The 13,489-nt window shown below is 37.6% G+C and overlaps 1 protein-coding gene across 2 annotated transcripts in view; it reads left to right on the top strand.

Moving 5' to 3' along the window:
• Positions 1-13,489, top strand: part of LOC149078536 (phosphoserine phosphatase-like) — a 46,136-nt gene that overhangs the window by 4,668 nt on the left and 27,979 nt on the right. Inside the window, exon 1 of one of the 2 annotated variants that reach the window (XM_089240648.1) lies at positions 156-440. The exons of the other annotated variant lie outside the window; for it this stretch is intronic. Within the exon in view, the coding sequence (XP_089096774.1) occupies positions 399-440 (42 nt within the window). The 5' untranslated portion in view covers positions 156-398. Of the gene's footprint in view, positions 1-155; positions 441-13,489 lie in introns of those variants that run through there. 2 annotated transcript variants of the gene reach the window in all.

Genomic DNA, 13,489 nt, shown 5'->3' with positions numbered 1-13,489 from the left:
GACGAAAATCTAGAATTGTTCGTCTCGAGGCAAGAACAGGCTTATGAAACTTGATTTCTTGCCGAGTCTTAAGAAAAATCCAGGTCACCAGTTCCATTAAATGCGACTTTTTTCTCTTTTTCTCGCTCAAAATATATTACACACCCTTATTTGCCCTCTATAATTTTGGTAACCTCACACAGTTATATATTGAACCTATTTTCATACTTTCTCTTTCGTACAAAGTTCTAATTGCGTATAGAAAACCTATAAGAGTGTACAGGATTTAAAAGAAGATAAAGTATATCTTTAATCAGCAACAACTTCAGTAACTGACGCAGTTTATGGCTCAGAAAAATTGAGTTGCACTCGATTGATTGCACTAGTGATTGTCAAAATAACGAAACTGCGGAATAAACATGGGTAGCATTGGTAAACTCATAATTTCTACTTCCTTGGAAGTAAGTGTCATTTCCTTGTTTCATTTAAAAACATTCGTTATTTTGAGGAGTATTATTTGAAAAAGTTGTTATTCAGAGCTTTGTTTAGAGCCACTTTCATTTAAATCATTTCGAACTTTATTTAAAACCATTGTTATTCGGAGCTTTGTTAGAATCATCGTTTTTTGAGAGTTTCATAGTTTTATTAAAATCACAATCCGTTTAAGAACTATCTACTTTGAGTTTTGCTACTGGGAGTGTTATCAGAAATTTTGTTGAAAACTATCGAGTAAAAATATCTCGTAATCTGTGTTCTGTCGAAAACCTTTGTTACCTAGAGTATTGTTTAGAACTATCACATTATCTTGATTTTTTTTTTTCAAAAACCATCGTTTTTCTTAAAACATTTTGGAAAACTATCTTTTTTCCATAGTATTGTTGAAAACCATCGTTTTCCAGAGCATTGTTTAAAACCATCATTTTCCAGAGCATTGTTTAACACCATCGTTTCCTAGAGCATTCTTTAAAACAATTGTATCCCAGAACATTTTTAAAACCCGCTTTTTAAAAATGCTTAAAAATTTGTTTGACTAAACCGGTTAAATGCCTTAAACTATGTTCCTATACATAACATATAAGATAAGTGACCGTATTTAAAAATATTTGAATCCATATTGAATCGATATTTCGATCAAATTGTTCGGCATGAGGAAACACAAGTCGATTCAACGAAAACTAGTGATGATTTCTGAAACTACTTGATTTAAAAAAAATACAAGATTCAATTTAAGAAATGTTGTTCCCCTTATGCCAGAGACATAAATGTGCAAATTTTTACTTTTGGGTTTGTCAGCTAGTTGGATCACTTATTTTGCTAATTTTGCCAAAAAGCGCAAATGTGTATTCCCTATTTAAACACATTTTGCAAAACATTTGGAGAGAACCATTTCCATAGAGTAACATGGGAAGAGTAAACATTCAAAAGTCATTTTCCACGTTCTAGAAATTTGCACATTCATGTTTTTGGCAAAGTGGGGCAATACTAAATGGCTTCAAGCGGGCGGCCTTTATTTGTTAATCTATTTCGATATTTATTTATTTATTTACATCCATTCAGTGGATAGATGCGTGAAATGAATAGAACATGTTTTTATAGCAACAATTAATAATACATAATTATCAACACTACGTTTGCTATGAGTGACTAGCATTTGAAAATACTCGATTAAAATTCGATTAATCGATTTAATTTTTTTTGATTAACCAGTTAAAAATTTTAATCGATTCCCAGCCCTATTTAAAACCCATCGCGTTATCCTTAGCTTTGTTAAAAATCTTTATTATGGGAAACTCTGTTGAAAACCATCGTTTCCCAGTGCATTGTTTAAACTCTTTCAGTAATCGCTTTAACTTTGTCATCGATTCCTAGAACAATATTTTCCATCTTGGGGTACGTGAGTACTTTGTAAGGGGTCCACAAGATCATTTTAATTTACTACCATTGCAATTAATGTCACATTTTGTGCTATGAAGTTGTAATTTATTCAATTTTTATAATATGCTAATTATAAAAAAATTCACTTTACATTTTATCGGAGGATGGTGTCGAAATTAGTCTTCTGACGCTGCAGGGAGGGGGGGGGGGTCCGCGGAGCATTGACCTTCACTGTGTGATATCAAAAAGGTTGAGAAACAATGGCCTAGAAGCATTCTTTAAAACTATCGTTTCCCAGAACATTGTTTGAAACCATTAGCCCAGTGAATCATTTAAAACTTGTTATTGTTAACTGATGGGCGGGATACATACAATATGTCACACATTTATAGGAAGGATTATTTGGTCACTACACATTCTTTTGAGATGCAAACACTTTTCAACAGCAAAAAGACCGTCATTTAGCAACAATAGACATTCCTATGCTACAACAAAGGTTCAGGCTACGGATTTTGCGTTTGTTATACAAATATTGAAGTGAGGGATTTATATTTGAAATAAGTCTCTATTTCAATATTTGTACATTTTAGCTCCAAAAACCCATTGTATTGAGTTTTATTTTCCTCAAAACGTATGTTTCGTATACAACGTACGTTTAAACGTATATCTTTTTATCAGCCACCTCGTTGGGCATTTTGCCTGTTGTGGCGTTGTATTTGTATTTGTATTAACCCTTTATCTACTAACGGTACTTTCGGTGTGCGAGGTTAGATAATTTGTCATGTAACCAACTAATTGTTTGAAACCAATATTTTTCATATTCTTTTGTCTTTAATTAGAACTATAATGACCTACCAAACAATTTACGTAATACAGTATTCTATTTTGTAAATTGTATTTATTATTTATCATTATATTCATATATTTTTTATGTTTATCATAATTTTCTTCTTATTCATCTTTTCATAACGTCATAAATAAAGGGTTAATACACTGAAGAAAAGTAATATCATAGAAAAAGTACAAGTGCCGGAAAAGAAATAATTCGAAGCTCCATCTCCCAAAAATACTGCCTGTACAAGTATCACCTTTTTACATCGATAGTGTTTATCCACTACCAGGAAATAATCGATTAAAGCTATTCGAGCGAATCCTTCTCGTAGTTCGTGATCGAATCACTTTTTATTTCGTACATTGCATCGTAAAAAAACTGAACTACATCGGTTTCAGTTTCGTTCAGTGGCAACCAAAAGCAAAATAATACAGTATTCGAGAAGAAGAAAAAAAAGACACTATTCTCTCTCGTAAAGTATTTTCTATATCTTGTGATGAAGTGTAATGGGAATCTTTGTTACTTTTATGTTGCCTAGCACCTGACCATTCAAAGTGAATGAAGAAAGTCACTCACACACACACACATTTCGCGATATATTGGATGAAGTATACTAACCTACGAGTGCTTAGAAAATTTTTATCAGTGGATGGTTGCTGTGTAATCAAATATTTTCACCCGATGATAGCATTCCCGTCCCAAAAGTGTCTGTAATCAATCGATTGAGCGGATTATTCCGGTATGATTTGCTTCCATATCGGCTCGTATCAGCCATTTACTTCACCGGAATGTTACAACAAAAAAATAGAAAAAAAAACCGGAATGATGCAAATAAGTATGAAGATAATGATAAGACTGTCATGTTATCTCTTAGAAAAAAAAATGACGGAAACTCTCTCACGATAGTCTAGCCGGTTTTTGAAGTGCATCGTGTTTCCACGTCTGAATCAATAATTATGGGCTGTGTGGATGTTATCATTAATCATAATCTTAAATATTTTATGAATATTGATTTTCTATAATTTTTTTGGACGTTTTCTGATTCTGGTTTCATTATCTTGGTTGATATCGAGTCATTGACTTGAGGGCTGTAACTATACAGTCGATTGAAACTTTGAAAACTTGCAAGGACTAGGATTATAATAGTCCTGTACGGCATTTTGTCTTGAATGTATTGGAATGAGGGGATGCTAGTCGGCCAGTGCCGTCTTAACGCATGAGCCCTACCGGGCACGGCCTCATGAAAATGAGATTTGATAAAAACATACGAAAAAAAAATATCAGGTAGAGGGCCTCAGAAAAATCATTTTGCCTCGGGGGGAAGGGCTCTTAAAACGGCCGTTAAAAACGGCAAACCCGTTAAAACAGAGTCTAATCCCATGAAATTAATCTGGAAAACGATGATTTTAAACAATGTTCTGGTCATTTGATCATTTTTGTCGCACCACGGTCATTTTCTGCACACGAGGGCTAATTAGACCGGGACCTACAATTTATCGCCGATTCCGAACGGCAGGCTTGTTTTTGTTTTTTTCATACTCATCGAGAGGTTGGTGCGCTAACCTCTCGATGGGGGACTCCCTGCGGTAGCAATTTTTTGCTGCGGTCAAGTCGCCGTTTTTTTGTTGTACCCCTGTGTCAGGAAAGTTTTCTGACAAGGACGAACCGGGTATCGAACTCGCGACACCTCTAAACATCCTTTGGTACTTTAGGCGAGCATCTTATCGACCGGGCTACCGCGCCCAACAATGTTCTGGAAAACGATGATTTTAAGCAATGCACGGAAAAACGATGTTTTTTTAAGCAATGCACAGAAAAACGATGTTTTTTAAGCAATGCACAGAAAAACGATGGTTTTTAAGCAATGCACAGAAAAACGATGTTTTTTAAGCAATGCACAGAAAAACGATGTTTTTTTAAGCAATGCACAGAAAAACGATGGTTTTTAAGCAATACACAGAAAAACGATGGTTTTAAACAATGTTTTAAGAAGGTTTTTTCAAGCAATGTCTAAAAACTGTGGTTTTCTAAAATGCATTTAACAATAGCGGTTTTAAAAATGCTCTGGGATACAATAATTTTAAAGAATGCTCTGGGATACAATAATTTTAAAGAATGCTCTGGGATACAATAATTTTAAAGAATGCTCTGGGATACAATAATTTTAAAGAATGCACTGGTTTTCAAGAATGCTCTAGGAAACAATAGTTTCAAAGAAAATGCTCTAGGAAACGATGGTTTTAAACAATGCTCTAGAAAATGAAGGTTTTAAACATTGCTCTGGAAAATGACGGTTTTCTAAAATGCATTTACCAATAGTGGGTTTTAAAAATTCTCTGGGATACAATGGTTTTCAAGAATACTCTAGGAAACGATAGTTTTAAAGAATGCTCTAGGAAACCATAGTTTTAAAGAATGCTCTAAAAAAATGATTGTTTTCAAGGAAAATGCTCTAGGAAACCATAGTTTTAAAGAATGCTCTAAAAAAATTATTGTTTTCAAGGAAAATGCTCTAGGAAACTATGAGTTCTCTCATTCAGAATGCTCTGTAACTGTGCCGCTGGTCACTTAATTAATCTGGAAATGAGCCGCTGGTCCCTCAAGTGATCTGGAAACATTCCACGAGCTATTTAAGCGATGTGGAACTGCACCGCCGGTCACTTAGATGATGTGGAACTGTACCTTGGGTCACTAAAGTGATGTGGATATGCACTGCGGGACATTTAAGTGACGTGGAACTGCACCGCGGGTCACTTCAGTGAGGTGGACTTGTACCACGGGCAATTTAAGTGATGTAGAACTGCACCGCGGGTCACTTAAATGATGTAGAACTGCACCGCGGGCCACTCAAGTTATGCAGATCTTACCGCTGTCTATTTAAGTGATGTGGATCTGCAACACGGGTCACTTAAGGGATCTGGTAATATGCTGCTTAGTTCATTTTCGCAAAATTAGGTTTGGGGTCTCGAGCCGCTTCGGACGACTCCGAGAGCCACATTTTGCCCGCGGACCATTGATTGAGTCCTTAAGACTAACGTTTGAGGAATCAGCTGTCGGACAACGATAACAGTGGACATTCAGACATCCTGTATATCCCCTAGAACTCAATAAAAATTGTAATACGTAGTACTTATGAAGCATAAAAATTAAGTGCACATCTATCAAGATCTAATCACTAAAAAGATACAGAGTAATATGACACAGCCATTTTTTATTCCGCGAATTATTAACCCAGATGAGAAAATTTCCCGTGGGAAAATGATGTTTCATAATACTTGAATTAATCGTATATAAACAGTCAGGACGAGGGAATGGCAGGGGGTTGTCTCTTCCTTAAAAATCTTATTTTTCTTATTTTACGAAGCTGTCCTCTTTATCGAAGCTCCAAAATCTTGAGTAAAATGAAGAATAATTAATAGCACAATATTATGGCACAGGCCGTTTTTTCTCTCAAGTTTTCCTCAAGATCAGAGCGGTTATCATTTTTTGTACATACTGTATAGGTATGTATTTAATGTGCATGCGTGAGTTGGTTGTTAATTATTCCGTACAACAGACATGAAAAAAAATTCTTTCCTCCTTCCTTCCGAATTATTGCAAGGAAAATATAATCTAATAAGTGTTTATCATGGCAGTCATTTTCCAAAAATAAGGAAAAAATACAACAAACTCAGTTGTACTGAGTTTCGCAATGACTTGAAGCGTTAAGAATCAGTGATGTGTTAGATGTTTACAAAAAATCTTCAAAATACACCACATTTCCGAGTCTTGATGTTCAAGTAGGCGTGGTAGCCCAGGTCGGTAAGATACTTCGCTTAAAGCAACACCTTCTAAAGCACCTTCTGCTTTAGAAGGTGTTACGTAAAGGATGTTTAGAGGTGTCGCGAGTTCGATACCAGGTTCGTCCTTGTCAGAAACTTTCCTGACACAGGGGTACAACAGAAACGGTGACATGACCATAGAAAAGATTATTACCGCAAGGAGTCCCACATCGAGGGGTTTGTGCACCAACCAGTGAGTTTAAAAAATAAAACAGGCTGCTTTTCGGAATCGGCAATAAATTGTAGGCCCCAGTCTAATTAGCCCGCCCTCGTGTGCAGAAAATGAGCGTGGTGCTACAGAAATGATCAAATGATGATGGCGTATCAACGTTGTTTCGTAAGTGAAATCGCTCTATTAAAATGCTCCACCACTCTCAGTTTTTCACACAATCGACCCTTCAGAGTGTGACGATCCAATGTGTGACCTAAAAACCTCTCGCAATCTCAGTGCGGTGACAACCCGAATATTCCGAGTTTCTGGAATCTCGCAATAGTGTGGCATTATTGGCATAACTCTAGATTCTAGAATGTAATCGATCGATATATTTTTGCCCGCATGTCTTTGAATGTGCGCAGAGGCGTATTTATGATTTTGCCGCCTGTGGGCTATACAAATTTTGCCGTCCCTGCTCCGTGACCCTCTTGGCCCCCCGCCCCTGTAAATACACCTCTGTCTCTTGGACACTCAAATGCTCACACGCTGTTTTGGTCACTTTAGATGCTGACACTTTTTCAGTCATTTCACATGTTCGCACACTTTCTTGGTCACTCTTCTGGTGTCTCACTGTCTTTGTCCCTCGTTCTCTAGGTCACTCTATTGGTTATTCTCATGCTTTCACAACGTTTTGGTGTCTCACTAACTTGGTCCCTTGATCTGTAAGTCAACTCCCATGCTTTTACACGCCCTCGCTCCTATTTTTGTCACTCACTGACATAGTACCTCGCTCTTTAAATCACTCTTTTGATTATTTACACACTGTTTTGGTCCCTAACTGACCTGATCTCCTCGATCTCCAGGAAACTCTCATGCTCAGACATTCTTTAGGTCGCTCTTTTGGTCGGTAACTGACCTCGTCCTAATTTGTTGCTTCCGAATTCGGAAGACAGGTGGCAGTATTACTCGAACTTTTTTTTTTCGATTTCGGCAGTTTTTCTCGATTTTTCTTTTATAGTATTTTTATTCCACCCGGGTTCGAACCCCACCGTCGCCAAAATGGTGGTCAGCTGAATTTGGTTTTCTGTGGTTCTCAACTTCGAGGCGCGAATGTGAGCCGATCTTGTCTCTAAAAAGTCTCAACAGGCCTACAACGGTACGATTATCCAATCATTACTCTTCACTCATAGTTATAAAAACTGATGGCAGATGGCAGCACTGCACATAACAAGCATTACACAGTAACAAATGTAATGTTAACACATTAACTTCACGTTAAGTTCACAATACTTACGAGCACATCCCAACATATACCAATTCGTTAGAAATTCCTCAGAGGAATGTGGACGAGATCCATGTGTGGTTTAGTAGCAGTAGTACTTCTCGAACACGTAACACGCATTACTCAACAATCATCTTTACCGTGTTTATAAATGAACTGGCACTACTCAGACGTATGTAGTGCCCATTCTAATGTGCATTTTCCAAGTGTCACAAAAGACCTTGTGTATCAAACTTTGGTGACACAGTGGTGGTCGGCTAAAGTAGATTTTCTTGGGTTTTCCAGCGCAAAAGGCGATAATGCAAGACGGTCTCCCATTAGTAAAAGTCTGTCTGGCAAAAGAGTAGGCAGACCTATAACACGATGATTACGTAACACGATAACCCAGGGATCTAATATTTTCACTTAAAAATATGATAGGCAGATGGCAGCACCACTACAGCACCCATAACTCTGACAACGCAAATACGTTAGAGCAACACATATATACACATACCGGCTTGTACCAATTCGTTATTAATTCCTCAGGAGTATGTTCACGAGGTGCATGTATGGTTAAGTAGCAGTTATTCATTTTGGCACAGGAGTTGATCTCGTAGCCTGCTTTTCGTTCATCTCCCACTGAATTCGAACTAAATTTATGTATTTCGGACCTCCAGAGTTTCAACGCCCACACTCCATATAATTACCCTTGTTTTTTTTTTCTTTCTTTCTAAAGAAAGAACGGAAATAATCGTGATCTTTTACGAAACCCGAGAATTTTATTGATTGACACCGTTTAGTGTGTTAAAGTGGCATTTCGCACACTACCGCTTCGAGTTGTTCTCGACTGTGTTTGCTCTGTAGTTATCGAGTCAGTCTCTTGCGTCCATCTCTGTTTCTAATGGGCACTACACCAGACCCGTCTGTGAAGAGCTAACAAACAAGAAAGAAAGCAAAAATCCCGTTGGCATTAATAACAGGGTGGAATGTATGGAACAGCCGATCGATTCGGCTGCTTTTATGTAAGTATGTATGTATGTATGTATGCGCCTCCTCTTCACGTTTCATCTTACGTTTGGCATCGCTTCCGTGCCGTTTTTCTGCATGAATCACCCGTCTCATCATAGATGATTGTGCCTATTAGGATAACTAACACTAACTAACTAACTAGTCATCTGGGTATATTTACCATCAGAGCGGAAGGCGATGAAGTTTACGCCACGTGACAGATGGCCGGTCAAATTAGGACCACCCTTGAGAGTGTACGACTTTAATTCGCAGTAATCCAATCCAGAGGCCACAATATTTTTGTGGCCCACTTGAGCCAACACGACACTAAAGATAGTGTGTATTTCCAGTGCAGTATCGCTTGAGCCCGATTTTATAAACTTTGGTGGGGAGGGAAGTTGATAACCAAATAAAAAAAAGTAGGGCTGCACAATATTACATAATACTGGCGTGCGGTGCGTGTATCTAACGTACTTGTGATGTCAGAGTTACACTTGTTTAATTTTCAAAAAAGTGCTGCCATCTGTCTGAAAAATTTCGGAATTAAAAACTCTGCAAAATATTGCCTGTACCTATTACGAGTGATTTCAAAACGTGTTGTCCTGATTGCTCATACAGGGCCGGTTCCTTGCATAGGCAAACGGGCATATATATGCCCATGGCCCACAAGTTATTACAGCCCCAAAACTGTCTGCCTTTTGAATTTTAAACACGAGCACACATGCCCCAATGCCCTACTGCAAAGTATGCCTCTACCTCAAAGAAAACCGTATACAAGGAGGCTGAAAAATTCATATTTTCCCTGAGCCCGATCCACGAGAAACAGGCCCTTCCCACAAATCAAATCTATACAGTAACAGCTGTCTCATCCCTTTGAAGCTACTCTTGCCGCGCCTTGGATCCAGTGGGTGTGGTCTCGAACCAGATGCGTGACGTCACTGCTCTAATACTTTTTAACTAAGATGCCTTCATATACGGGGTGCCTTCATTATATAAAGGGGCTCTATTTTTAACTGAAGTGCGACCTTGAAATACCACGGTAGCCAATGGCAATTAACCTGTTCCGTCAAGGCGATGACGTCAGCCGGCACCGACTCCGGAGTGCCATGAGACAGCCCACATATACTTTAATTGTGGTCCGTCGAATTTTTTCTGATATTTTACTGATCTTAGAGTTCAGAAAGTTTGTGAAACGTTCGCCTAAAGTAGGGGGGTCTTCAACCTATCAGGTACGGTGGGCCAGCCGCTGTGGTGGTCGAATGGTCATAGTGATGGACTCACATTGCGAGGACCCGGATTCAACCCCCACCATCGACACAGTAGTGGTCAGCTGAAGTTGGTTTTCTGTGGTTCCCAACTTCGAGGAGTGAATGCGAGCCGATCTCTTCGTTGAAAAGTCTCACCTCAGAAAGCAACAGGCCCACAGCGGTAAAACTTCAATTATTACACTTCACTCAAAGTTAGAAAAATTGATGGCAGGTGGCAACGCTACACATAATGATCATTACAAAGAGGCAAACTTTACGTTAGGTTCACAACACGGAGCCAACATGTCATTCCAGCATGTGCCAATTCGTCAGAAGTTCCGCATAGGAATATGGACTAAGTGCTAGGGCCGTCTTAAGAGCATCATGAGCCCTCGGGCGAAGTGATTTTTCCGAGGCCCTACATATAGCAAACATTCAAAAAATTCAACTGCTTCTCATTTTTCTGAGGCCCCTCTTCTTTCGAGGCCCGGGTGGGCCCATGCGTAAGACGGCACTGCGAGGTGCATGTCTGGTTTAGCAGTAGTAAACATGGTGGGCCACACTGAAACTTCCACGAAGCCTGCGGTCCACCAACTCATGTAATTTAGTGACATCCTAATAGAAGGATCCAATGGGGCTCATGAATTGAACGGAGACAAGAATAATTGAAGAATTTCATTTGTTCTGAAATTGATTCTTACATTAATTATCCATTTCGATTGGTTCTGAAATAGTTTTTTTCACTAATTCTGAAAAAAGTTTTAGTTTAAATGCTGATTAAATTAATTAATTCTGAGATTAATTTTAATCTGAAATCACTTTAAATCAATCGATCAATTTATGTTTCGGTAATTCTGAAATCTTCTTTCTCAATATATCTTAGAATCATTTCATTGAATAATTACGCAATTATTATTTTACTGATTGCTAATAGAAATGATTTCTATTAGCAAATTATTTCTCTCATTAATTTATATCTTATTTTTTTCACTAATTCTGCAATTATTTGTTTCACAAATTCTAAAATTATTACTTTTTCCAGTATTTCTCAATTTTCATCCATATAGATTCTGGAATTATTTCTTCCGTTAATTCTAGAATATTAATCACTTTTTTTTTTCAATATTTTTAACCATTTTCTGAAATGATCGGCGGGCCACGACAAAAAAGCTTCGATGACCAAATGTGGCACCCGGCAGAGCCTTCTTAAGAGAATCATGAACCCGGGGCCAAGTGAATTTTCTGTGGCCCTACCCTGCATATTCTCGAAAATATCAACCAGTTCTCATTTTTGTGAATTCCCCCGGGCCGTGACCGGGTGGGTCCATGCGTTAAAATGGCACTTTTCCCCGGGCCATACGTTGAAGACCCTCCCTGGCCTAAAGTACAGTCGATTCCTGTTTCAATTAATACCGTTATAGTGAAAATCTCGTTTTAACGAAAACTTCTAATCCCTCAGATAAGCTTATATAGGAACAGTGTAAAAATCTAGAATTCTTTTATAACGAAATTTCATTATTACCAAGTGATTTCTACGGTCTCTTGGAGTTCGTTATAACGGGATTCGACTGTATATTCGTATAAAATGAAAAAAAAAACAACCATGCACAACATATCACACCGGTGTTCGTCTGAACGAGTTCAAGTTCGGAAAAAGACCTCATCAATATTCACCATCTGGTAGAATTTAATTGGTCGAAACTTACTTTTGACCTTGGCAATGGCTTCTATTCCAATACACACTTCTTTTTCAACCAAGGCCTTGGATGAATTTTTTTATTTTATTTTACTTTCAAGATAAACGCGCTTGTATCTGCATCTAACTTTTTCAGTACAGTAAAGATAATCGTATAGATAATTTATGATTATCACAAAATTTTCAAACAACCATCAGAAACTAGGTCAGATATTGCCCCAAAGTAATTCGTCTGAGAAAATAAATTTTGATAACCTTCAATTATCATTTCCTATTCAAAAGCTTGTTTTGTTTTTGTTTCTTCCTAATTTGTTTTTTTTTTTTTTAATTATTTATTTTGTAGTTTTCTGATCGCTATACTTCTGTTTTACCCTGAGCAGTCCCTTGGTAATGATAAATTATGCGCCATGTGATTGCTATGCAGAATGCAGATTCTAATTGCCTAATGAATCCTGTCCTCCAATTGACTGCTGCATATTGCAATTACGTGCAAAAAGTTACAATAGCAAGTTTGGTAAGTCCACTTGTCATCCTGTTGTCACCGTGACCATGATGACAATATCAATGATGGATGAATTATTGAACACGCCATTTAATTTCGCTATAAATAAGGATCACCAGAGTCAGCCTTGGCGGTTGGGAGGGGGGGGGGAGTAATTCTACCTCCTGCCTTATATAAAAAAAGAAGACAAGCGGAGCACACCTTCGATCCTGTGCAGTCGAATCCCATTTTAACGAACACCGTTATAGCAAAAATATCGTTTTAATGAAAACTTTTCCAATTTCCAGATACGTTTACATAGGAACAATACAAAAACCTTAAATTTCTTTATAATGAAATTTCGCTATAACGAAGTGATTTCTCTGGTCTCTTGGAGTTTGTTACAACGGGATTCGACCAGAGTTCATATTATCTGCCACATAACCAATAAGTCAGTGTCGTCTACATTTACATTTCACGTGTGTCATGTCTACATTATTAAGATATTAAGACGTCATCAACAAAATCGAGACAATATTTTGAAGTCATTTCAATGAATGACTAATTCTGAGAGAACTTTTTCCCTTCAGCCCTTTTTTTAATTTCTGAATTACTGAATAAGTCTAATCCCGTTATAACGAACTCTAAAAGACCGGATAAATCACTTCGTTATAACGAAATTTCGTTATAAAGGAATTTGAGGTTGTTTGCATTCTTCCTATGTAAACGTATTTGAGGAATTAGAAAAGTGTTCGTTAAAACGAGATTTTCGTTATGACGATATTCGTCAAAACGGGATTCGACTGTATTTTTTTTTTAATTTGCTTAATTTTGAAATCCTGCCCTTGCTATTTTTTGCTGAATTTCTTCCCTTTTTCTGAACCTTCTCCCCTCTTTTTTAATATTTCTTCCTTTCCTGCCTCTTTTCAGTGTTTCTGCTCACCTACTTGCCTCCTTTGAATTTCTGCCCATCTGTCCATCTACTTGACTACGTACTTTGAATTTCTATTCATCTACTTGCCCAATGTCCCCTATAGATAAGATCTTATCTATAGGGATATAGATAAGATCTTATATATATACATATATATATACATATATATATATAGGGGGTGCTTACTTGCCTCCTCCC

The sequence above is a fragment of the Pholcus phalangioides genome, unplaced genomic scaffold, assembly GCF_987345545.1.
Source record: "Pholcus phalangioides strain wild (caught in Gottingen) unplaced genomic scaffold, Ppha-v1.0 ptg000013l_1, whole genome shotgun sequence".
NCBI classification, from domain to species: domain Eukaryota; kingdom Metazoa; phylum Arthropoda; class Arachnida; order Araneae; family Pholcidae; genus Pholcus; species Pholcus phalangioides.
The sequence above is the reverse complement of the archived record's forward strand: the minus strand, read 5'-3'. Positions and strand labels throughout refer to the sequence as shown.